Source organism: Alternaria ethzedia (assembly GCF_023757985.1).
Source record: "Alternaria ethzedia strain BMP 0044 chromosome Unknown scaffold_29, whole genome shotgun sequence".
Taxonomy (NCBI): Eukaryota; Fungi; Ascomycota; class Dothideomycetes; order Pleosporales; family Pleosporaceae; genus Alternaria; species Alternaria ethzedia.
In genome coordinates, this window is record NW_026056222.1 from 134,208 (window position 1) to 157,533 (window position 23,326).

Below are 23,326 nucleotides of genomic sequence, written 5' to 3' on the forward strand. Positions count from 1 at the left end.
GCTCAGGTCATTATTCGTTCCAAAATGTGGTATCGTAACTTCGATCCCAGTATGTATCGATCCAAGAATGATAACGTGGCGATTCGTAAACCAAAACGGGCGGTACTATGTGCATGTGCTGAACATCCATGCCGGCTGGTATCCTGTGCAATGAGAAAAGGCTCAACAAATGCAGCAAACAAACAACGCTTTGCATGCTGCAGACCAAAAGACGGCGCAGATGCCAAACACCAAGGTGTAAAAAGAGAACATGACCACCAGCAATGCTAAGACTGCGCCTGCCTGCAGGTAGCCATCCCAACAGAATGTTTCTGACAGGTTGGTGATACAAGATGCGAGAACAGGCTGCAGCTTCCCGATACTGATTGAACGTGTACTAACGCAAACTTGAGCTAAATAAAGCAGACACTAAACGGACGTCGGCAACCGACGTGCCGCTGAAGAATGTTTCTTGGGTATGTTGCCATCCTGGTGTTTTCGGCTGAACATCTCATCGATGAGGCGTTTGGGGCCAATGTATTCCAAGTTGGCCATTTTGAATGACGGATTTCTGAGAAGCGGGATGTGCATCTGCGTGCTCTGTTTGGAGTGGAAGCGTCGCTTGATGCAGTCGTCCACAAGAGCCATGAGACCCGTCGCCATAACAACACTGTTCGTTGGGTTAACTGACTGTTACTTTGCACGGCTTGCGCCATCGAATGGACTTACTCGGAAATGTCTGAGTCTGAGCGTAGGATCTTGTCGTCAGTGACACGCATATAACAAGGTGGTATCCAGCCACCACGGGCAGCCTCCTCATGCGCCTCTTCGTGCGTCAAGCGTACAGGACAGATATGCGCAAGCGGCTCCTTGTCGTTGTCATCGCGGACGAGGTAGTAGGAGACAGATTCCTGCTGGTCCCGTCCTTCCTTCTTGACGATGCGTTTCCAGGAGTAGTCGTGGCCCCAGTATTCAAAGGCGTACTTCTTGTATGACTTGGCACCGCGGCGCTTGACGTCGAGGTGTGCGTAATTCGAGAACTCGAGCTTGATGGTATTGGTTGGTATTAAGGCGCGGCCCTTGGAGTATCCCACCGCCTTGGGACGTGACTCCGAGCGTGTAATATCGTCGTCGTCGTCATGAAGACTGCCCTGCACGGAGTCATAGCCGGAGTCGGCCCGCTTCAGACCTGCTGATGTTGAGGGGCGAGAGTCGGACTTGACCAGACTAGCGAGGGCTGTGCTTGCGCGTTGCAGGACTGGCCGCATCTCTGTGGCTGGCTTCTGGTACTTGCGCGTCGAGTGGCAGACCTCACGGCCAGACTCTCTGCAGTACCGGCGCAGCGAGAACTGGCGTGTGCGAAGGTCCTGCATGCGGAGATGGAAGAGGGTGTAGCTTTGTTTCCGGTGTCCTCGTTCCTCGACCTGTGTGTCCACTCTCAGGTTCATGTTGCCGTCTATGGTCGAGTCGTCGTGGCGTATGGATAGGCGCTTGGACGTAGGGAAGAGCTCCCCAAAGTCGCGGGGTGTGGTAGGGATGGCATCGCAGGCTAGTGGCTCGTGTCGGTATGTGGGCACATCGTAGTCGGGCATGTCATCATCGAGCTCATCGGCGAGGTCTTCTTCTGATGTCGAGGCATATGTGTCGACGGAGGAGCGGGGCGGCAGCTGTGGATAGCGGTCGACCTTGTGTTGAGGCACAAAGTAGTCTCGTTCCCGGGCGCGTCCCTGGAGGCGGGCGTGGCTGGTCTCGCTGTGCATGAGCGACGGTCTGCGGTCGCTGTACTCTGTCGGCGCGGTGTCGTACGAACGGTCGCTGGCGTCGCTGCGAGCCGACACGGTGCTGTTGTCGCTGCGGCCAGACGCGGTGCTGTTACTCGACTGGTGCTGCCGCCAGTGTGGGTTGGGCGCCATGATGTAACGTGATGTCTTGCAGTGATGGACAATGGGGTATTAATGATATGGGATGGATGGGGTATTGGCTGAACATGCAGAAGCCGAGATGTGGGTGGGGATGGCACGACAATGCCATGCAAAGCAAACAAGCGTATAAGTAGAGCGTGAGGGTCAAGCGCACGAGTGAAGCAGGCGGCGCAGCGATCTGAGACAGCTCACTAAAGGGTGACCCGGCGCAGGGCGGAGACAAGGACCGACGGGGATTAATACACGCAGCGGATTTGGAGCAGCGGTGCAGCGCGAATCGAGGCGCAGCGCATGGCGTGGGAGAGACGAAATAGGCTGCCTGGACGCTGCAGTTGTCTCGCGGGGTTCTCGACGCTGGTTGATCCCGCGCAGAGTCCTCGATCACGGCCCACGGACATGGCTGCAACCCACAAAACGCCCTTGGCTTCATCCAGCAAATCGCCGGCACCGCTGGCCACCTGACTTGCCCGCATCGAGCGATGCAGACAGGGCTGGGCGAATCACTGCCAGCTGCTGACCCTCCCCCAGCACACACCGTTGCCTCGCCAAACGCTCACGGCAGCCTCTACGGCGTCACCAAACAGAGCCTTCCACCTGCTGCACTCTGTGCCATGCAGCGTAGTAATCCAGTGCTCACTCAGCGCGCGCGCGGAGAGGACGCAAATTTAGCCTCGCTCGACACCGCTTGATCGGCCGACCTGCCAGGCATCCCATGTTGGACAGGCTCACCCGATGCTGACCTTTGGTTCCTCGTCGGCACCGGGCGCCTACGGGACGCTCCCTGCTCCCTCCCTGGTGATCATCCCACGTGTATCGCGAGGCCGACGGACTTCTAGACGGCCTCCTCGACGGGCTCTCCCGGTCTTCGTCAGATGATAGTGGGAAGATTTTGCTGCCTACCCGACCCCGGCGACGTCATGTGCGCCAGCTAGTACCTAGGTCGCACGCTGCGCATCGGAACTGCACGTCCATGCGCATGCGACAGATGCCCATGTATCGTCGGGTCCTGTGCTGCAATGGCTGATTCACCCCTCCGTTGCGGGCTTACTACAAGGCTGCGCTGGCAAGGACCAGCCTCTACGCAGCCCGGGAGCTAGCCCTCTCCACCGTTTTCCCAGGGACCAGAATGCCCACGGCTGATGAGCACGATCACCGAAAAGATCACCCTGCGCGAAAGACGGTTGTTGGTTGTGACAGAAGCAAAGAGGAAGGAGCTAATAGTCCTGCACGCTAAGCTCCTCAACCTGGGCAATACCACCGCAACGTGTCATCGCTGCATCTATTGCTGCCTACCGATAAGTATGTTTGCCCTCGACGTAGTAACGAAGGAAGGCTTTCTTGCGTCATGCTACATCTCCTGCTCCTGGAGAAAAGAAATGCTTCACTGCGGATATTGTGCAGCCAATCAGAACGGGCTACGTGTTGAGCTCGCACACCAGCCACGACAACAACAGCGCAGAGCCTTTCAATCGTCACAACCGATCAATCTGAAAACCCGTCATCCGATAGTAGTTGAGATGAAAGAGCTGAGCCCATCGAAAAGCCAGTGCTGTTTTCCCATGCGTTCCTTCCACGCCAATGGTTCTGCATATTCTTTCCCCACTTCGTCCATCCACTCATGTCTCCATTTTCGCTGGGAAGTCGGCTACGGCTGTCTATCAGTTGCATCCAAGGCTTCTAGACGTCGTCAGGTCCACTCTATGCAGATGCTGACCGAGGATCCGTCCGATGGTGCCATCAAGGAGGGCAGTGATTGCTGCATACTGACCAAACAGTTGGCGACGATTAGCCCGCACATACCCTTTGGCTCGACCACTAAGCAGGTGTCCTTGTTACTCGATACGATGGACTCATAGCCTTCCCCACACTTTGCCTCACAGGGCATTTGTACGTCAGTGAGGCGATGCCCTCACCACTTCCATGGCCTGTTGAACCGAGCTCTTTTGGAGGCCTGCCAGGCGAATGCTCTAGGTACCCACGATTTCTATGAGCAACTCGGAGGACTCTGAGCGAGGCGTTCAGCTGGGAAAGCGCAGCTTCAGCTAAGCCTCAACACCCCCAGGTTCGTCACGCATCTACTGGGCGTCTGTAGATGAGGCGGCAAACTACAGCTATCAAAAGCAGCCTTACTTGAGTCAAAGGCTGCCCCTCAAGTTTGCCTATATGCGCGAGCGTTCAGTGCGTCGTGACTCTATGCCCCGCTAAGGCTTTGAACGACATGCACTGATCAGCCGAACCACCATGCTGCATCCATGGGGCTAGCCTTACTATCACGCCGAGAAGTTACTCCTGGTTGACCTTCATGATGAACATGCCTGATGATGTTGAAGAACTCGACAGCATGAACGGGCGCTCAACAAACGCGAGTCGCAATCTCCAGCTTCCTTCCTTTCATACACATGTTTCGTCAATCTCACACATGTTTCGTCTACCCGACTCTACACGTAGAAGACGAGCTCGTAATCTCTCGCGTGGTAAATGAATCAGCAATACTACTAATTGATGCTAAAGATAGCATGGCATGACACATGTACTCCATGTATGCACCCCTAACTAACGCTGACAGGCGTCTCGGACCTCGAGAGCAAGCTCATCTTGTATCCTGTCGCAGCAATTCTAAACAATGCTGCCGTTACAATATTGCTCCAATCAACAATTCCCAGGTATCACTCCAATCACTTTTCCTCAGTTCGAGCATCTACCGCCATCACTGCGTCTAGATTAGTTATGAACCACGGGTGCAATGTCGTGATCTATGATTCACACATCGTGACTTTGATACTAGTTGCAGTGCAATGTATTCGGTATTGAGTTAGAACTTGGCGATCAACAAGCGCGAGTATATCTGAAAGTACTACGGCAAAGGATCACATGGCAAATCAAAACTGTTGGAAAGTGCACATTGATCATTGTCATTTCATAGTGGTAGATAGCACTACGACAGACCAAAGATGCTCACTGCGCTCCCTCTATCAAGCTTTGCTGTGGGTCGTGAATCATGGCGTCGTGAGCCCATCAATGCATGGTGGGCTTGAACGGTGGCCAGTCTCCTGCTGCCTCTGCCCACGCCCGTTTGCGCGTCTCTAATTTTCTCTCCGCCTCCAGTCGATCTACAACTGGCCGCAGTCCGCAATGGTGACGGTCTGCTTAGTGGAGCCGTTTTGGGAGCCGACCTTCTCGATGGCCTGGACGACCTCAAGACCCTCAACAACCTGGCCGAAGACGACGTGCTTGCCGTCCAACCAGGAGGTCTTGACGGTGCAGATGAAGAACTGGGAGCCGTTGGTTCCTGCGCGCTTGATCAGTTCTCGAACCTCAAGACACGGGGCAGTGTTCTGAGCGTACCAGGTCCGGCGTTAGCCATGGAGAGGATACCGGGGCCAGTGTGCCTCAGGTTGAAGTTCTCGTCCTCGAACTTCTCGCCGTAGATGCTACAGTGAAGATACGAAGTCAGTGTATGTCTCGCATGCATTTTGTACGGCCAAAGCTTACCTCTCACCTCCGGTGCCCTGTGTTATGTCAGCCATGTGTGCTCGCCAGAAGAAAGGTCGTGGGTATGACGTACGTTGCCGCGGGTGAAGTCACCACCCTGGAGCATGAACTGGGGGATGACGCGGTGGAAGCTGGAGCCCTTGTAGTGGAGGGGCTTGCCGCTCTTTCCAGTGCCCTTCTCGCCGGTGCAGAGAGCGCGGAAGTTCTCAGCTGTCTGTTGGTTATAGTCAGCGACTGCCTCATCTTATCGGTGCCTCGCGGGGAAAGAGGCCTGACGAAGACTCTGCTAGCGGGGTACTCACCTTGGGGACCTGGTCGGCGAAGAGCTCCATGACGATCCTGCCAGCGGGCTGGCCGCCAATGGTGGTGTCGAAGAAAACCTTGGGGTTGGACATGGTGATGGATTTGGTTTGAGTGTGTTGTGAAGAGGGTGTGGTGGTGGAGTGTTGTCGATGGGAAGGATGAGGGGCAGCTTTAAAAGATGAGAGAGGCCATGGAGGGGCATAGCTCTTTCCGTAGAGCACAGCACAAGGGTGGGGCCCGAGGCGTGATTGGGCCTCTCACCGTCGAGGCTGGACGTGCAAGGGCCGCTCGGGCCAGGCTTGGAGGGGTAATTGCGCCATGCCCTCCCCGCATGTCACTCAGGGCAGACGTAAGGGATCGTCGCCCGAGTACCATCGCCCGAGTACCATCGCCCGAGATTTCTGGCATCGCGATTGCATCAAAGATTGCCTTGGTCCTTGAGCCGGATGGCTTCAGCCACGGGATTCCGTGGCGTCGCTCTGACAAGGCATCGCAGCACATTGCTGCTGGACGGACCACCGTAGCGCCATTCGACCGGCTCCTCATAGCGAATACGACCCTAAAGTATCCTGTGTAACCTCTGATACGGTCAGCATAAGAGTCACTGGCTGCCCTCACCCGTGATTGTGACTTTCCTAGGGTTTCTTTCCCAACGTCACTTCCTAGAGCCATCGAGGCGCACGAACCCGTATCAAGCGAAACACAAATGTGACAAATGGAATCAAATTATGGCTGGCCGGTGTGGCGACGGCCTTGTAACTACTGAAGAGAAGATAGAGAAGGTGAAGAACAGACAGCGCTCACGAACGCCGTGCCTCCCGGCTATGCTCTCGGATATACCCAACAAAGAAAAAGCTTCTCGTATCGCCGCCTATGGCTGCACCAACACGTTCATCTCAGCCGACTTCGCAAACTCGGCACGCTCCTGGATATCCTTCGCCTCAGCCTCCTTCCACAGCTGAATGACTTCCTGCTTGCGCGTTTCACTCCTGGGGTGGAACGCCATCTCCCATGGATCTGGCTTGATGATGAGTAAAGAGTTGGACTTGTTGACTGGCACTTCGATGTCCTTGCCGGTAACGGGGTCGACCTTTGCCCTGAGGTTGAAGGCCCACATCAGAGCTCCACAGCCTGTCACGGTCTCATCGCGGGTGATGGACATGCCGAGACATTGGCGTTGGCCCCAACCGAACGAGGTCATGCCAACGATGTCAGGGTACTTGGTCAAGGGCTCCTGGAATGTCGGCCATCCAGCCTCCAACCATCGCTCAGGGCGGAACTCCTCAGGCTCGGGGTACTTGGCGGGGTTTCGGAGGAAGGCCCAGTCGAGAGGAAGAATGCGCGTGCCCTTGGGAATGAAGTATCCCTGGAACCAGTCGTCGGCCTCAGCTTCATGAGCAACACCTGGGAAAAAGTTAGAATCAATACGGAAGATGGCTCCTTGTGTGCTTACCAGTAGGTACGGTAGGTTTCCAGCGCATTGTCTCCTTGATACACGCACGAAGAACTGGCAAATTGGGCAAGTCGGCGACGGCAGGAGGCTGGTTACCGCAGACGCGGTCAATCTCCTCTTGGCACTTGACCTGCCACTCGGGGTGGTGTAGCATGCTGATGAGGAAGTAGTAAATCGGTCCAGTGACTGTGAAGATACCGACAAGCGCCATCATACCGATCACGCAAGAAGCTTCGTATTCGCCCGAGATGTTTGACTTTTCCGCGGTCTCAAGATAGTTCTTGGTGAAGCAAGACCTTTGCTGACCGACTTCCATACTCTTCTTGGTTTTTTGAAGGCACTCCATGAAGAAAGCTTGTTGGTCGTCGTGGCGCTTGCGCTCCCGGAGCTTCCAGGGGTTGATCGGCTCGGGCACCCAGTCCCAGAGAGGAGTCAAGACGTTTGTGATTGGCCCGGCGGGTGACATCTGGGTGAGCAGACCCCATGCGCTGGGAGTAAGAGGAACACTGAGCGAAGGATCGTCCCATGTCAATTGGCACATGACCTTAGAGCACATGTCTTCGAGGGAAAAGCTGAAGTCGTCGGGGTTTTCCACGAGCCTGGCCATCCATCGCTTGGCCTCGAATTCCATGATACCATTATAGCGGACGTTGGTAGCTCCAGTGAGGTAAGAATGAGTGAACTTTCGCTGACGAGCCCAGTATTCTGTTTTGATTAGCAGAATTCGCCGCCCCCATCACTGCGAGACTTACGGTTCTTTCCCATGAGAGGCAGGTACTCCATCGAGCCGTATGTGCTCTTCGCATCGAACAGCGACTTGATCTCGGGTCGATCGGAATACAACTTCGCCTTCTTCACAAGCATATCCTCGGCAATCTTCTCATCAGTGATGATGATGAAGTTCGCGCCCAACATCTTGGTGCGGTATATGGGACCGTAAATGTCGGCCCACTCCTTGAACTTCAGCCACATGAACTCAATGGGTAGGTCGTGAATGCGTCCAACCCACGGTACCTGCCAGGGGCCAGGCATGTTCTGGACATTGTATCGCTTGTCGTACTTGGTGACGGCGTCGACGACTGCGTATACAACAAGGCCGACGACTGCGACGCCTAGGGCGTAGGCTGTGAAGGGATGCATTTCGAGTACGCAGGTGACGGTCGAAGGCGTCTGTAGAAAAGTCGGGACCGGAGGGGTTGACTGTCAACTGACTTGCCAAGGGTCTTGACGGGGATGTTGTCGGAGGGAACGGTAACAATCACAAGACCACAGCGTGGGAAGCCTGGTAAATATCACACCACAGGTTTTCGTTGCACTACCACTCGTCCGGCTCCCCAGAGCTTGACTTATGTACAGCCATACAGGGCCCACTGGCGAGACGGGACCGTTTAGGGCACCAGATTCATCGGCGTCTAGGTGAGCATAGCCGACATGGAACTAAACATCGCTTGGGTGACAGACGGCAGATTCATCCAATGGCCAAGGTTGGAAACTACCGATTTCCATAGTGTGCCAGGATGGCGATCTCACTAACACCCTTGTTGATCTCAGTATCTGTATCCGCCACGGCGGAAGAACAGAAGTCGGTGCTAGCGGGCGCCGACTTACGACATATTGAAGAGCTTGGGGCTGGACTAACATGTATCGGTGCGCCGGGAGAGCACAGAGATCGACATGAACCAAGTTCACTTGCATGAACTCGGGCGTATCGAAGCATTTACTCCCTGGTCTTGAGAACTGGACACAGCTGAAGGAGCAACTCCCTAGTGGCTGCGTCCGCGTCTGCCGCTTTCTCTAGGCAAGTAATTGTTATTTCCACATTACCAGGCCAAGCATCACCGACAGATAGCAAGATCAAAGTCGGCAGCCGGCACATTACCGGGCCGTAAGACCCCTCTACTAATCAACTTGTGCTGCATAGCTTGCAGCATGGGTATGCATCGCTGGCAGTATGGGTATGCATCGCTGGCAGTATGGGTATGCATCGCTGGCAGTATGGGTGTCACATTTGCTCCTCGTTCGTACTGCACGTTACTGGTCGAACGCTTCGGTGATGGGGTACAGACGCCACACTGCATTTCTGAAACCGAGCACCCTCAGTTGTCGTTGCACGGGAAGCGTTCCTTTGGTGGGCGGCCAAGTCCCCCGAAGAAAGGTGTCAAACACAGCCAGTCTAGAAGCGATCTTCTTCACTACCTCGAGCAAAGAAGTCTAAGCGTCATTAGAAGTGCTGGAATATATTTAGCGACGTTACACATCAATCGAGTCTCAAGGGCTGCAGTCATCATGTGCCCAGCCGTGATCGAGCTGATAGGCTAGGAACGCCGCGGACCTGGCATCAGCGTGTATGTCCAGCATAAACGTTGAACTCGATCGTGTACAAAGATGACTTAGGATGCTGTTGGCCGTGCTTGGCCTCCGGAGTTTGTGGGGAACCATAGCGCGTTCGCACGGACGCACGCCAGCCGGGAGTTTGGGCTAGCGCGGGGGCTTGCCCATCGTCATCGAGATCGGTCCTCGACCAAAGCAGCCATGTTCCTGACAATCTGCCGCCAAGTGCAATGGTCATTGCATTGTCCAACACCTGCATGCCATAGTATGGCCGCGAAAGTACAACTGCGAAACAGCCCGGCCAGCCGGACGTCCGAGGGTCTTCGGCAAGCCTCACTGGTACCCCAACGGGGAATGCAGGTGGAGGCAACCTTCAGCATGTATGAAAGGCAGGCACGGCTTGTATGAAGGTCGGTTTCGACGATACAACCACCTCAATACGATCATACACACTGAACCGCAGTCATGCCTCACGCTCTTACTTCTCGCGACTCCACGATGGAGTCGAAGCCAATAGGGTCGTACCCTAACACTGGCATCGATGTCCTCATCGTGGGTACCGGTCTGGCTGGTCTGGTCGCTGCTCTTGAGTGCACACGCAAGGGCCACAACGTTCGCGTGCTTGAGAGGAATGCAGACATTAACACAGCTGGTGAGCGGCATTCTCAAATCATGGTCTTGACGAGCAGCTCATAACGTGTGCTAGGTGACATGTACTTCATGGGCCTCAGCGCAACCCGCTTCTTGAAGCACTGGCCTGAATTGCTCAAGGAGTACAAGAAGATTTCGCTCCACAATGCCTGGATCGAGACCTTCAAGCACTCGGGCGAAGTTGTCATCGGACCTAAAAAGGTTGCAGATCGCCTTCGTGCACAAGGGCTGGACCCTGATACCCCTCCTGGCGAGTTCCAGATGCGCCCGCTTGTGTACAAGATGTTCGTTAGCGCTGTAGAAAACCTCGGTGTTTCCGTTGAGTTCAACCGCAGGGTTGTGGACTACTTTGAGGACGAGCAAACTGGCAAGGGTGGCTGCACCACCGACGACGGCAAGCGCTACGAGGCGGATGTAGTGATTGCGGCTGATGGTGTTGGATCAAAGAGTCAGAAGTTGGTCGGTGGACAAGTGCGCGCGAGGCCCTCCGGAAGGGCCATGTGGCGTGCTGCTTTCCCCAGGGAAGCTCTCGACAAAGATCCGGAGGTGAAAGAATTCTTCAAGATGATGCCAGGCAATGAGCCAATTGTGAGGACATGGCTGGGGTAAGTCTTTCCAACCAGATCATCACACTTCGGCTAACCCTCACAGTCCATCCACGTACGCGCTCACCCTGTCTCGCGAGGATGTCATGGTCTGGATCATGAACCACGACGTCACCGGTACTGAGAAGGAGTCGTGGAACAACACGATCGAGAAGGAAGAAGTTCTGGACGGCATGGACACTATGCCTGGGATGGAGACGGTCAAGTGGGCCCCAATCTTCAAGCAACTTGTCGAGACAACCCCGCCCAAGACGATCGTCAACTTCGAGCTCCTCTGGCGCAACCCTCAGCCAAGCTGGACCTCTCCCGGCGCTCGCGTCATTCAGATCGGTGATGCGGCACACTCCTACCTACCAGCTTCCGGCAACGGAGCGACCCAGGCCATTGAGGATGCCATATCGATAGCTTCCTGCTTGCAGGTCGGCGGCAAGGAGAACATTCCTCAGTCCGTTCGCGTACACATCCGCTTCCGGTGAGTTGCTATCCCCAATCAATCTCTCTACACACATATGCTAACGTAGTCCGATAGCTTCATCCGCAACTCCTGTGCCCAGAAGCTCGGCTTCTCCAACGCTGAACTTCTCCAAGACACCGACTGGGACAAGGTCAAGCTTGATCCCCGCCGCGCTGCTCCCAAACTACCTAAGTGGGTTTGGTCTCACGACCCTGAGGCTTACGTATACGAGAACTACGAGAAGAGTGCGCAGTCGCTGAAGCAAGGCATCGACATGAAGGATGAAGACAAGTTTGAGCCCAACTACCCCAAGGGCTACAAGTACGAGCCTTGGAGCATTGAGAAGATCATGGATGACATGAGGGCGGGCGTGCCGATTGATCTCGGAGCTGGTGACTGGGAATAGGCGCGGGTATGAAAAGGCATAGCCGCAGACTGTATTGCGTGCACGGCGTTTCGGAAATGTGTCATGAAAACTGAACAATGAATGAAATACGATATTATCAACCATAGCATGACAATTTCTTTGCCAAATGCTTGAAGATTGACACACATGGAAGTCGTCTGTCTCTCTAGGGCACATGTGCTGGGCAAGGCTGAGCACTTTGACACGCCTTGCCTCTCTGGTACAAGCGTTTTTTCGGCGGGAGCGCCCGCCACTGTTTGGTCCTCAGCGATCCATGACAGCGGCCGCTTCCATGTTGCTCATCGCTATCTCTGTGGCATTCCACTCGCTTCCCCTCTCATTGAAACCGCTACCACTGTGTCTGAGCGTCGAGAGAAGATCACTGTAAGCGACGTTGCACGAAGCATGTGCAGGTCACAGCACAAGCGAGGGTTTCGCAGACGAGATGCGCCGATAAAGGAAACTGGTACTTTCCGTTCCTGGTGCAAACTAGCGATTCGAGTCCGGGACGTGTACCCATGAACCAAAGATTTCTTCTCGTACCAGACTGAGCTCGCTGGATACGCCCGCTTGCCGCCCGTCGTCCTGCAGACTGCAGGTGCGAACGATGAATTCTGACTATCAAACAGAGGCAGGGCAAGAACAAAACATTACCCCTTCACACTTCCACGAACCTTTCCGCTGGTTCGCAGTTTCCAACACCCCGATTCTCCGACATACTTCACCCTAGATAATTTTCTGCCACATGTACCAGGTTTCATTCATCAAAACTACTTAGCCGCAAGTCGATATCGCGGACTGCGAATGCATTATCTCAGGCCCACCACACGCCCCCCGAAGACTGTCTAATTCCTTCTTCCTGTAATCATCATCACGGCTCTCCACCGGACTTTCGAGGGCTGTTGTGATCCGCAGATGTTGTTTCGTTATTTGGTCTAGAGTGCGCAGGGAAGTCTATGACGCTGCCTAGACGCGCTAGTGCATTTCGCGGGGACTGTTGAGCGTCGCTGTTGCACCGCGGACGGAACTGGGAGATGAGAGGGGTAGAGGTGGCTTATCGAGAGACCTCTGCGGATCTGATTGACAGAGGGGCTTAAACTTTGGGAGGGGTTTGTCGTGGGGTGGAAAGTCGGACATGGGACGCGACCGGGCGCTGTCGTTTTGCAAAGTCTAAAATTTGGCAGAAGGATGGGATACTTTTTTGTGTTCCCAACTCGCGTCATCTCGGCTTTGGATCATTTTGAAACCAATATCGAGCTGACCTTCAGGTGTACGAGTGCGGGTGACATCAACAGGTTATGAACGCGCGAACACGTGACCTAAGTGCTCCCATTGATCGTCGCGCTATGCATCCAACGAACATCTGGTATCGCTCAGATAGCAAATCGCATGTTTGCATCCCGTGTGGTTGGTGAAAACTATCCTACAGTTGAGATACCCAGACCACTGGTATCACTCGCTCAAGATTCCGTCCAAACGAATCTGCAACTCCTCCGCCTTTTTGCTATGCATAAACTCTCTCACACCTTCAACCCGCTTCCCATCCTTGCTCAACTTCACAAATAGGACACCCTCAGTCCACCACTCTGTGATCCCACTTTCCAACAATTGCGTTCCCAATTCACCGTCACCATTAACCTTGCCTCCCATCTTGCAGTGCGCGACTACCGTATTTGTGTCTTTTGAAAAGTGCACCGCTCTGCCTCCCTGACCATCGTCTTCAGGAACTACCTGAAAGTCGCTAAAGATCTCGAAAACCGTCTCGGCATGTTCGCGGAACGGCTGAATCGAACGAGTGGGTAGGTGCAGGTCTGCAGGAAGGGAGGTATGGCTAAAGTCGCGGGTGGCGTACGTTGTCAGGGCTTGAGGGCGAAGAGTCGAGTAGCTCTCTATGAACTTGTTGAAAGTCTGGATGTGCGCGCTTGATTCTTGTGACTGCGATGGATAGAGAAGGTATGCGATGGGCGCGAGAGCAGCGATTGCTGCGAGAGTTGCAGTGGCAAAGCGTATCTCCGCGGGTGTGAAGCCCAAGTCTGACATTTTGTGTTGATACCAGGATGAATGTGCGATGCTTATTGCATATGCGTGTCGAGGGTATCTGCAGTCGCTGAGCTTCCGAATTGTCGTTCGCCGGTCTTGTTGGTATGCCGTTTCCTGCTAGATTCTGGTAGCGAGTAAGATCGATCTGACGCGCACTACAGCATCTACCCGGTCGATCGTCCAGCCGTAAATAATCCGACCATGATCTACGGATCCGTCTAATATTGCGGATTCCAGTTACATCTCCGGTGATCAAACTTTGAGCCCCTCATGGCTTGCATTCAGCTGTGTTGAACGCCATCTCTGTGACGCTCCTGCATAATCACCGCAATGTCGGTGTGGCCCTCCACCGACCCGTAGCGCTGTGGAACATCGTGACGAGCCGGCCATTCGCTGTACGGTCTACAATCTCCGCTACCCTTCTCTGGGATCAGCGTAGAAGAGTGGAACTGCGTTCTAAAAAGAAGCAACGGTGGGTCTGGGATGCTTGCGGGGCCGGTCGTGCCAGTCTTTGGGCGACGCGTCGACGTGAATGCATATCATCGCTGCTTCCTCTGCTCTTCTGTAGTGATCGTTCTTTCTGCTTATTCTCAAATCTGAGGCTGAAAACAAGCTTGACCTGCTGCGGTAACCCACGTCTTTACGAAGCCAAGCAATCCTTCGACCCTTACAAGCAACCCCGCCATGGCCGCCACAAAAGCCATTCTTGTTACCGGCGCTACTGGTAAGCAAGGCGGTGCTGTACTTGAACAACTCGCATCGCATCCTTCGCACGCCGATTACACGCTCTTGGCTGTCACCCGTGATGCCAACTCCGGTTCTGCGAAGAAGATTGTTGAGCGTCATCCGGACGTAAAGTTGGTGCAAGGCAATTTGGACGAGCCCTCGGCGCTCTTTGCATCAGCCAAGGCCACACTCAAAGAGGCTGGCAAAGAGGAGAAGATCTGGGGTGTTTACTCTGTTCAAGTCTCTCTAGGCAAGAATGTCACCCACGAGAGCGAGGTCATACAGGGTAACGCCCTGATTGACGAGTCGATCAAGGAAGGCGTCACACACTTTGTGTATTCCAGCGTCGACCGCGGCGGCAACCAGCGCAGTTTCGAGAACAAGACGCCCATCCCGCATTTCCAGAGCAAGTATGAGATCGAACAACACCTTCTCGAGAAGGCTGGCAAGAACGGTGAAAACATGGGCTGGACCATCCTCCGACCGGTTGCCTTCATGGACAACCTCGCACCTGGCTTCCCTACCAAGGTGTTCCTCGCAGCACTCCGCGATACACTGCAGGGCAAGTCCATTCAGTGGGTGTCTGTCGAAGATATTGGTCTATTCGGCGCACGAGCGTTCGTCAACAACGAAGAATGGAACGGCCGCGCCGAGGGTCTCGCCGGTAGTGAGCTCACTATGGACGAGATGAGTGGATGCTTTGAGCGTGTCATCGGTAGCGCGGTGCCGGCAACTTACGGTATGTTTGGCTCCGCGCTTATGTGGGCCGTCACGGAAGTGAACGTCATGATCAGTTGGTTCGCAGCTGAGGGCTATGGCGCTGATATCAGCAAGTTGAAGAAGGAAGAGCCCAAGCTGTGCGATTTCGAGACTTGGCTGGCGGAGAGGAGTGGGTGGAAAGGTCAGGCCATCAAGCGATAGATGATGCTTTCATCTGCCGGCGGGGTTAAGCATCTAGCGTCGGACTTTTGGACTTTTTGGGACTTTGACCCCTGTAAGGGATTCTGGGGAGTTTTCTACGAATACATAATCTAACAATACAATACAGAGTTGCTACTTTCCGCGCAGCGGCCCTGCACAAGGTGTAATTTTCGCGAAGCGACAGCCTGCACCTCTACTTCTTTGCTATAGCCCTCTTATAATTTATTATAGCCTATTGCTGCTGCTAGAGGGGGTATAAGAGGCTGCTTTTTAGCTGTGCACGCTCTATCTCTAGCCTTAGCAGCTACAACAGAGAAGCGGGCTTACTTATATCTGCTGTTGGCTATTCACTGGCTATTCACCTGCGTGGCTTGGCCTATCACCTGGCATTATCTATAATGTCGCTATACTGTTATGTTGATGCATGTGCTTGCATGAGTGTTTGACTTCATTACCAGCCTTGCTGGTTATATCAGCGGTGGCTTAAGCACAGACTTTGTATATGGCGCTGCCAGCACAGTCATCATGGCCTGATAGGTCGATGTGCAATTCAGCACCGCATGGGCAGTGTTGGATCTCTAGCTGATATGTTCGGATTGCATCGACATCACAAATCGCGAGGTTAAAGAGAGTCTTTAGTTTTACGCTTCATTGCTAAAATGCTACACTCCAAGGGCCTCCAACCAAGAGAGGCAAGATGGTAAGTTGCGCAGTAGCCAGACTACTACTATCACGGAAAACAAGGGCTATGGAACCCTTTACAAGGATACCAGGTTCCACAACGCCAGCCCACCAGCAATAACCGGTGTAACCAACCTCAGCCTGTTCCAGCTCGCCCACTTCATAGCAATGTTCTCCGCCTCGCCCAACTGCTTCTCGTTACTCCTCTCCGCCAACGCCTCGAGCTTGTCGTTCAACGGCTGCATGTTGAGAGCCGAGTGCAGGATAGTCGTCAAGTGCATAACGGCCGCAACACCAAACAACTTCCAGTCGCTGCGAGCGAGCATGCCCTCGCGGTAGACTGAGTAGCCGGCGTAGGCATAACCCAGGAAGCCAAGGGTGGAAATGGGGCGGAAGAATTGGTTGCCGACTGTCCAGCACAGAGGCCACTGGCGGCCTAGAAGTTGCGCACGCTCTTTGTGGTCGGGGCTGCCTGGGCGAGGGAAGTTGACGAGGAGGGCAGGCACCGTCATGTACGACTGTGTGATGGCATTTCCTGGGATCGTCAGAAGTGAAATTGGGAACTATGGGAGTCCGGTCTTACCGGCAAGAATGAAAGAGAATGTGATGCAGGTTCCTGCGACGCCCTTTACGATAGTGTTGTCCGACATCTTGAGATTGTTTTGGTATAGGTGTGGAATTGAGGTTAATTGCTTTGGAGTATGGAAGGAGTGATGAATGAACGCGTCCACATCAGCGACGACCAGCTCCAATAAACATTTTCCATCAACAAAGACCAAGACACATTTCGCAAGCTAGCAGCCATGCACCCCCGTTCCGACACCCCAAAATCCCGTGTTGGATCACTCCGCCCTGCATTGTGGTGCGATAGCGGTGTTCCTGGCAGCCGTAGTTCGGTTCCCCACGGCAGTCGCGTCCCTCCAAGCGCGCCGGTTTGGCGATCCCGATTACACCACGACAGCCCTGGAAGCCTCCGCGCAAGCTAACAAAGTTTGAAGCTTTCATGTCGGTGTGCTTTGGGTGTTTTCTGCATTGCTACCGTCAAGTCGGTGAGTGTTCTGGTACTGCGCTGGTGGGGTTTTCGCCTTCGCGATGTTGTCCGCCACGGGCTGCCGTTGCCATGATGGAAGATCGCTCTTACCACTTTGGACAAGATCGGGAATCAACTTCATGGATGCGTCGCATGCGGTAGGCATTGAGAATCATTTCGAGATAGAAATTGTGGGTGGTCGCAGTTGGAAAGCTGTAGATACTGGCATGTCGGTTCATAGGGGCACACGCTCATCATGAGACTGTTTTTCTGGATTGAAAGAATAGCAACACGGTATGACTTCTCTGTCTGATAGAAAGACTTGAGAGTTCGTAGTTTGCTTAGATTGAATCTAATCCGCTCTTTGTATGCCATCTGCCCAGCTCGGTTCAATGCCACTACAGACATCTACATAGGCATCCCACCTTCTCAAATCCTTCTCCTTTTGTGTCCCACCCCACTTCTCAGCACTCCATCTTTTCTCGACACCCTGCGTAGTCCAAAACATGGTCCATTGATCACCAGGCAAGTTCCACATGCCCTTGCTCCTCTCTTGGTACCATTTGTTGACCGGGTTGCTCGTCCGACTCCTCCAGACTACGCCATCTGGAAAGCATGTTCGAGTCAAAGCAGCCCAGACAATGTCGGAGACGCCACCGGAACCTTGCGACGACGTGAGAACCGCGAATTTATCGAGATAAGGAATGTAGTATGGCGAGTCTGGAGAAGGCCTGCTAGGAGGACTGAGCCCATGGAGGGATGCGGGCGTTTCCCATGTGCAGATGGCGCCACCTTCGTAATCACCCGCTATAATGATGCCGGCCACACGGCCACGAATACGGTCGAGGTAGTTCTGAGGATGCAGTTTACGTCGGAAAGAGTCATCGATGAGATCGACGAGTTTTGGGAAGTTGATGCGCGGGTCGTCTGCTAGCTCTATGCTCGGGTTCGTTGCAGAGGGTGGCTGCCACGGTCCGTGAATCCGCGGATCCGGAATCATGGTGAGCGGTATGCCTTTCTTGAAGAAAGTAGCAGGGTTGGGTGCGGTGGAGCCGAGGAAACGAGAAGTCGGAGTTGTCGGCAGCGACGACGATGTCATCGGCTTGTCTGTTAACACGTTATGCAATAGAGGATTCTTCGCAGGGGAAGTCCGCGCATCGTCAGGTATAGCTTTCCTTGCTGCTTCCAAGGGTGTCAGGACGAGGCCAGACGACGATGGGGGTAACAGCTTCAAGCCGCGCTCGACCACTTCGAGGTTCTTCAGATGGCGTATTGGAGCTGAGTTGCCAATCTGTTGTGCCGGTGTACCTGGTAACGATGCTATTTCTTCCTCGACGAATTTCGAGAACGGGTTGCTAGAACTCAGTGAAGTTGAACGCTGTGTCTTATCATCCGGGGTGGCTGAAGACAGCTGCTGCAGCTCTTTCTTGATGTCCCGGTACTCGGCTTCTAGATTGACGAAAACATGAGCGCCATCCGCTCGCTTCTCGGATGGTATGCCACCAAGAGGATCAAGTATAATGATGCGGTCCAGAATAGGTCTTTCGACGACATCCTTTGTTTTGTACAATGCGCCACCAACTGAGCCATTGCTGCCTGTCTGGCCGGCGAGACCGGCAAACTCGCGAACGAGCGCCAGAAGCACGTCGTCTGCCTGGACCCTGACTTTCTTCAGATTTGTGTCGTAGGCGAAGGGTGTTATGACTGGAATAACGCCGTCGTCGATGGGCGGAAGTAGCAGGTAATTGTGCTGTACCTCTACACCTCCCCGTACCTGGACGGTACTGGGTATGTCGTTGGCCAGTGGGGAGTAGCCCAAAGCATCTTCGACCAACAGAGCTCCTGGCTCGTTGTAGTCTTCCAACGCTGCAACCAAGCGCAATGCCTGCTCCCTGACCATGTTTCCGTATTCCAATGTCAACTCTGTGGTGTGCGCATCGGCATCGTGATCGCAGTCGAGCACTACAGCAGTGCTGAGCCCCAGCTGCGCCATCTGACTCAGAGTCAATGCGATGTCGCCCAAGGTGCGGTCGTCGAGGGTCTGAGGCTGCCGAAGCTTGACAAGTGCCATGTGCACCGGCTCATCCTTCTCTTCGGCCTGGTACTCCTCCTCGGGAAGCGGTTCGCGGGTGAACACGGTGGGCTTGTAGAGGTCGCCCAGGTTCACACCGGTTCGCAGCGAACCCGAGTCATTGTGTATATTCTCGCTCACCACCTCCCTGGCTTTGGCTGCGATAGCCGCCTTGCCCTTCTTGGGCGCATCGAACTGCTTGAGGAAGTTGCGCGCGTCGCGTTTACCGGGCGATTCCTTCAGTAGACGCGTCAACTGCTGACGTTCGGCGCGCTGGCGCTCTTTCGCAGAGCTCGACGATCTTCGGACGTAGGTGGCGGACGTGGTGAGAGGCGCGCATTGGATCTTGGTGAAGATGTTACCGCTGTCATCGCGCTTGGGAAGCTGTCAAGGGTCAATATTGCTGCATTTACGCCTGAAGACGTCGCGCTCACCTTCTTCGTAGCCTTCCCCAAGCCCCTCGCGGGGGCTTTGCTCCAGATGAACATGCTTCATGCTACCGCTCAGCTGCCGAACATGCGAAAAGGTCAAAATTGTGTGACTGGAGCTCGGAGCAGAGGTATGACTCTGCAAATGTGTGGGGAAACGTGCCCGCATCCGCATTTTCGAGAACTCAACATCGATAACGGCGTGCGAACGTCATTTGCTGGTAACCGACATCGGCCCGGTGTGGCCTTATCCCCGGGCTACTGGCGGATGACGATGATGAACACCATGACGAAGCGCTGACAAACCGTACGCAAGGTACAAGCAGAGGTCCGTATAAGTTGTCGCACTTGGCATTGCCTCCGTTGTGAGAGAAAGGACACAGTCAGATCCCAGAAGAAATCATGGCGCCACAACTCGCTTGGATAGGCCTCGGCAACATGGGCAGGGTCAGTAAGGGAGGTCATCAGCTCGACCATGTCACTAACTGTTACAGGGCATGTGCAAAGTATGAAGCATCTAAGATTCTAAATTGATTTTCGTACTGACTCCACAGAACTTGGTGGAAAAGGGTAACCTCGATAAGCCCCTAATCCTGTTCAACCGCACCAAAGCCCGCTCCGAAGACCTCGCATCCAAACTCGGCAGCTCCAAGACCAAGGTTGTCGATACCATCAACGATGCTGTCAAACCTTCCGACATTGTCTTCATGTGCCTGGGCGACGATGCAGCCGTGAACGCTGCTGTCGACAAGATGCTCGAAGAAGATGTCAAGGGCAAACTTATTGTAGATTGCTCCACGGTACACCCAGAAACGACGAATGCTTTGGAGAAAAAGATAACCGAGAAGGGGGGTGAGTTCGTGGGCATGCCAGGTAAGTTACGCATGTGAAGATAGAAGTGCTCCCTCAGGACGGGCCTGACAACATCCCAGTATTCGGTGCCCCAGCCATGGCGGACAATGGCCAGCTTGTTTGTGTGACAGCAGGCTCAAAAGCGTCCTGCGATAAGGTAGTCCCGTATACGACAGGCGTGATGGGTCGTACGAACATCGATTACTCAGGCCAGCCAGCAGGAAACGCTACCCTCATGAAAGTCATCGGCAACACCTTCATTTTGAACATGGTCTCGCAGCTATCTGAAGGCCACGTCCTTGCCGAAAAGTCTGGTCTAGGGGTAGACAACCTCCACACATTCATCTCTACCATGTTTCCCGGTCCCTACACCGCGTACTCGCAGCGCATGCTAGCCGGCGACTACTATCAGCGCGAGGAACCTCTTTTCCATATCGACTTGGCACGAAAGGACGCAAGACATGCGATGTCGTTGGCCGAGAGTAGTGGTGCGAAGGAAAGTATGAAGATGCTAGGCTTAGCACAAGGGAGACTGGATAAGGTGAAGAGTGAAATCGGGGACAGAGGAGATATTCCGAGTGTTTACGGAGTTGTGAGGAAAGAGAGCGGCTTGGATTTCAAGAACAAAGATTAGAAGGGCAAATCTTCCATTGCAGTTCTGGAATAATCTGTGGTTGTCCGATGTTAGGGTGCTCCTGGACGCCGTGTATGGTGGTATTTGCCCGAGCGGTACTGACTACGCTAATTGCGACTGCCGTTATTACAAGCATGGCTATCGCAACTTCTGCTCGACTTACTTTCCACAGAAAGCCCGATGCACACGCAATGTACCGCGGCTCTTCAACGCGGTTCAGACATGACGCGACGTGTGCTGATCACTACCCGATTTAACCACCATCGATGCAGACATTCGGTCTAACTCTGCCGAGGATGCATCATCTGTCAGAACATCCTCCCAACGTCACATCACGCTAGACTCCTCAGCGTTAAAATCCCCAGGTTTTACCCCAGCTTCTCCCCTCCCCACTGCTTGATGAGGTCAAGCCTCATCTTGGCTGCAACGGCGGGTTCGTAGAATCACCCTCTGAGATCGAGTCTGTTCTTGCGAAACCTGGTTGCCGTGCACATGGACCGACATTTCTGCCGCCAGCTCACGTGGGTGACAGCAGGTACTTGAGGGCCTGAAGACCCTGCCGATTTACCTCATCGCGACTGCCTACTGTTGACTCCACTCAACTCAACCTCAATGCTCGAACCTTTCGTCCAGTCCACGACCTGATCGGCATTATCCACAGACCAATCGCTAATCGGCATCTCTATCGTATCACAAAGCGAACATGGGGTTCCTTAAGAGACCCACACTGCGCAGTCGCGACGACCAGAGGACGCGTGCTGCTGAACTGACGCTGCGCGAGTCCATCTACCCGCTCTGCCTCGTCACCATTCTATTCTTTCTCTGGGTGAGCCACGACGATGCCTTAAACCCAGTGTATGTGGCTGATGATCATAGGGATTCTCGTACGGTCTTATCGATACCCTCAACAAGCATTTTCAAGACGTCCTTGGCATAACGCGCGCTCGCTCTTCAGGCTTACAGGCAGCATACTTCGGCGCGTACCCACTTGCTTCCCTCGGTCATGCCAACTGGCTTCTGCGCCACTGGGGCTACAAAGCAACCTTCATCTGGGGTCTGACACTTTACGGCGTGGGCTCTCTTCTTGCCTGGCCATGTCTTGTATATCGTTCGTTCGGAGGCTTTTGTGTAGCCATCTTCGTCATCGGTAATGGACTAGGCTCGCTTGAGACAGCAGCCAACCCTTACCTGGCTGGTATGTATGAGTCGATTGAATGATGGATGCAGTACTAACGAAAGTAGTTTGCGGACCACCCAAGTATTCAGAGATCAGGATCAACATCGCGCAGGCTTTCAACGGCATCGGCACTGTGGTAGCGCCAGTTTTAGGGTCATATGTCTTCTTCAACAACGTTGGCACCGATCAAGCATCCCTTGAGAACGTGCAATGGACTTACCTCGGTATCGCATGCTTCGTTTTTCTCCTTGCGATCGTTTATTACTTCACGGAGATACCTGAGATCACTGGTAAGCTTGCTCCTTAATGGGAAATGACCAGGTGCTAACATCCACGAGATGCCGATATGGCTTTTCAGGCTGAAAGCACTCACGCTGGCACCGACGTAAAGCCTTTCCGCAAACAATACCGTCTCTTCCATGCGACATTTGCTCAATTCTGCTACACTGGCGCACAGGTGGCGATAGCTGGAGCCTTCATCAACTATGTCGTCGAGACAAGGGTCATAAATGGACGCGAAACCGACAATTCGACAGCAGCTCGGTTCCTTGCTGGTGCACAGGGCTGTTTCACTATGGGTCGCTTCATTGGCAGTGCCTTCATGAAGTTCGTCAAACCACGATGGGTGTTCCTCGCGTTCATGACGTTATGTATCGTCTTCGTCATCCCTTCCATTACCGAGCGAGGCAATACCGGCATGAGCATGCTTTACATTGTACTCTTCTTTGAGAGTATTATCTTCCCGACGATTGTTGCGCTTGGTATGCGCGGACTGGGTAAGTACTCAAAGAGAGGCTCGGGCTTCATCGTGGCCGGTGTATCTGGTGGTGCTGTCGTCCCTCCACTACTGTTTGGAGCGAGTGACACGCTAGGGAAGGCTAGACCTCTGGATGGATATGCGCCCACCGCCATCGCCATGACCGTTCCGATGGCGTTCTTCATTGCGGCGTGGAGCTATGCTTTCTGTGTCAACTTTGTGCCAGCCTACCGTAATGTCGCAGACAAGTTCTCCACAGCCGAAATTGGTATCGAGAATGCGCATGCAAATGATCCTGAGCGTCAAATGCAGCACACAGATGGTGGTGTACTTACTAAGGAGGAGTCGCCAACTCATACTGAGGCGGTAGATATCGACAGGAAGACATAGGATGACTCTCTTGTCGAAGTGGG

The 23,326-nt window shown here is 54.0% G+C and overlaps 10 protein-coding genes across 10 annotated transcripts; 4 read left to right on the forward strand and 6 right to left on the reverse strand.

Moving 5' to 3' along the window:
• Positions 1 to 408: 408 nt before the first annotated feature.
• J4E87_008784 (uncharacterized protein) lies at positions 409 to 1,892 on the reverse strand (the record flags this gene model as incomplete). Its single annotated transcript, XM_049380368.1, has 2 exons — positions 409 to 649; positions 709 to 1,892. The coding sequence occupies 2 exons, from the start codon at positions 1,890 to 1,892 to the stop codon at positions 409 to 411; spliced, it is 1,425 nt and encodes a 474-aa protein (XP_049229865.1).
• A 3,119-nt stretch (positions 1,893 to 5,011) lies between these two features.
• J4E87_008785 (uncharacterized protein) lies at positions 5,012 to 5,788 on the reverse strand (the record flags this gene model as incomplete). Its single annotated transcript, XM_049380369.1, has 5 exons — positions 5,012 to 5,190; positions 5,247 to 5,332; positions 5,394 to 5,410; positions 5,467 to 5,607; positions 5,696 to 5,788. 5 exons carry the CDS (start codon positions 5,786 to 5,788, stop codon positions 5,012 to 5,014), a joined length of 516 nt encoding a protein of 171 aa, XP_049229866.1.
• Positions 5,789 to 6,567: 779 nt separating this feature from the next.
• Positions 6,568 to 8,289, reverse strand: J4E87_008786 (uncharacterized protein; the record flags this gene model as incomplete). The annotated part of the gene is made up of 3 exons (XM_049380370.1): positions 6,568 to 7,100; positions 7,150 to 7,854; positions 7,902 to 8,289. The coding sequence occupies 3 exons, from the start codon at positions 8,287 to 8,289 to the stop codon at positions 6,568 to 6,570; spliced, it is 1,626 nt and encodes a 541-aa protein (XP_049229867.1).
• A 1,656-nt stretch (positions 8,290 to 9,945) lies between these two features.
• On the forward strand, positions 9,946 to 11,596 carry J4E87_008787 (uncharacterized protein; the record flags this gene model as incomplete). The annotated part of the gene is made up of 4 exons (XM_049380371.1): positions 9,946 to 10,132; positions 10,187 to 10,736; positions 10,783 to 11,208; positions 11,266 to 11,596. The coding sequence occupies 4 exons, from the start codon at positions 9,946 to 9,948 to the stop codon at positions 11,594 to 11,596; spliced, it is 1,494 nt and encodes a 497-aa protein (XP_049229868.1).
• A 1,452-nt stretch (positions 11,597 to 13,048) lies between these two features.
• On the reverse strand, positions 13,049 to 13,636 carry J4E87_008788 (uncharacterized protein; the record flags this gene model as incomplete). Its single annotated transcript, XM_049380372.1, has 1 exon — positions 13,049 to 13,636. The coding sequence occupies one exon, from the start codon at positions 13,634 to 13,636 to the stop codon at positions 13,049 to 13,051; it is 588 nt and encodes a 195-aa protein (XP_049229869.1).
• A 684-nt stretch (positions 13,637 to 14,320) lies between these two features.
• On the forward strand, positions 14,321 to 15,283 carry J4E87_008789 (uncharacterized protein; the record flags this gene model as incomplete). Its single annotated transcript, XM_049380373.1, has 1 exon — positions 14,321 to 15,283. One exon carries the CDS (start codon positions 14,321 to 14,323, stop codon positions 15,281 to 15,283), a length of 963 nt encoding a protein of 320 aa, XP_049229870.1.
• Positions 15,284 to 16,041: 758 nt separating this feature from the next.
• Positions 16,042 to 16,614, reverse strand: J4E87_008790 (uncharacterized protein; the record flags this gene model as incomplete). The annotated part of the gene is made up of 2 exons (XM_049380374.1): positions 16,042 to 16,499; positions 16,548 to 16,614. 2 exons carry the CDS (start codon positions 16,612 to 16,614, stop codon positions 16,042 to 16,044), a joined length of 525 nt encoding a protein of 174 aa, XP_049229871.1.
• A 732-nt stretch (positions 16,615 to 17,346) lies between these two features.
• On the reverse strand, positions 17,347 to 19,553 carry ARG2 (Amino-acid acetyltransferase, mitochondrial; the record flags this gene model as incomplete). Its single annotated transcript, XM_049380375.1, has 2 exons — positions 17,347 to 19,449; positions 19,500 to 19,553. The coding sequence occupies 2 exons, from the start codon at positions 19,551 to 19,553 to the stop codon at positions 17,347 to 17,349; spliced, it is 2,157 nt and encodes a 718-aa protein (XP_049229872.1).
• A 342-nt stretch (positions 19,554 to 19,895) lies between these two features.
• J4E87_008792 (uncharacterized protein) lies at positions 19,896 to 20,979 on the forward strand (the record flags this gene model as incomplete). The annotated part of the gene is made up of 3 exons (XM_049380376.1): positions 19,896 to 19,940; positions 20,048 to 20,366; positions 20,426 to 20,979. The coding sequence occupies 3 exons, from the start codon at positions 19,896 to 19,898 to the stop codon at positions 20,977 to 20,979; spliced, it is 918 nt and encodes a 305-aa protein (XP_049229873.1).
• Positions 20,980 to 21,682: 703 nt separating this feature from the next.
• On the forward strand, positions 21,683 to 23,303 carry J4E87_008793 (uncharacterized protein; the record flags this gene model as incomplete). Its single annotated transcript, XM_049380377.1, has 4 exons — positions 21,683 to 21,805; positions 21,856 to 22,174; positions 22,222 to 22,446; positions 22,495 to 23,303. 4 exons carry the CDS (start codon positions 21,683 to 21,685, stop codon positions 23,301 to 23,303), a joined length of 1,476 nt encoding a protein of 491 aa, XP_049229874.1.
• Positions 23,304 to 23,326: the final 23 nt, after the last annotated feature.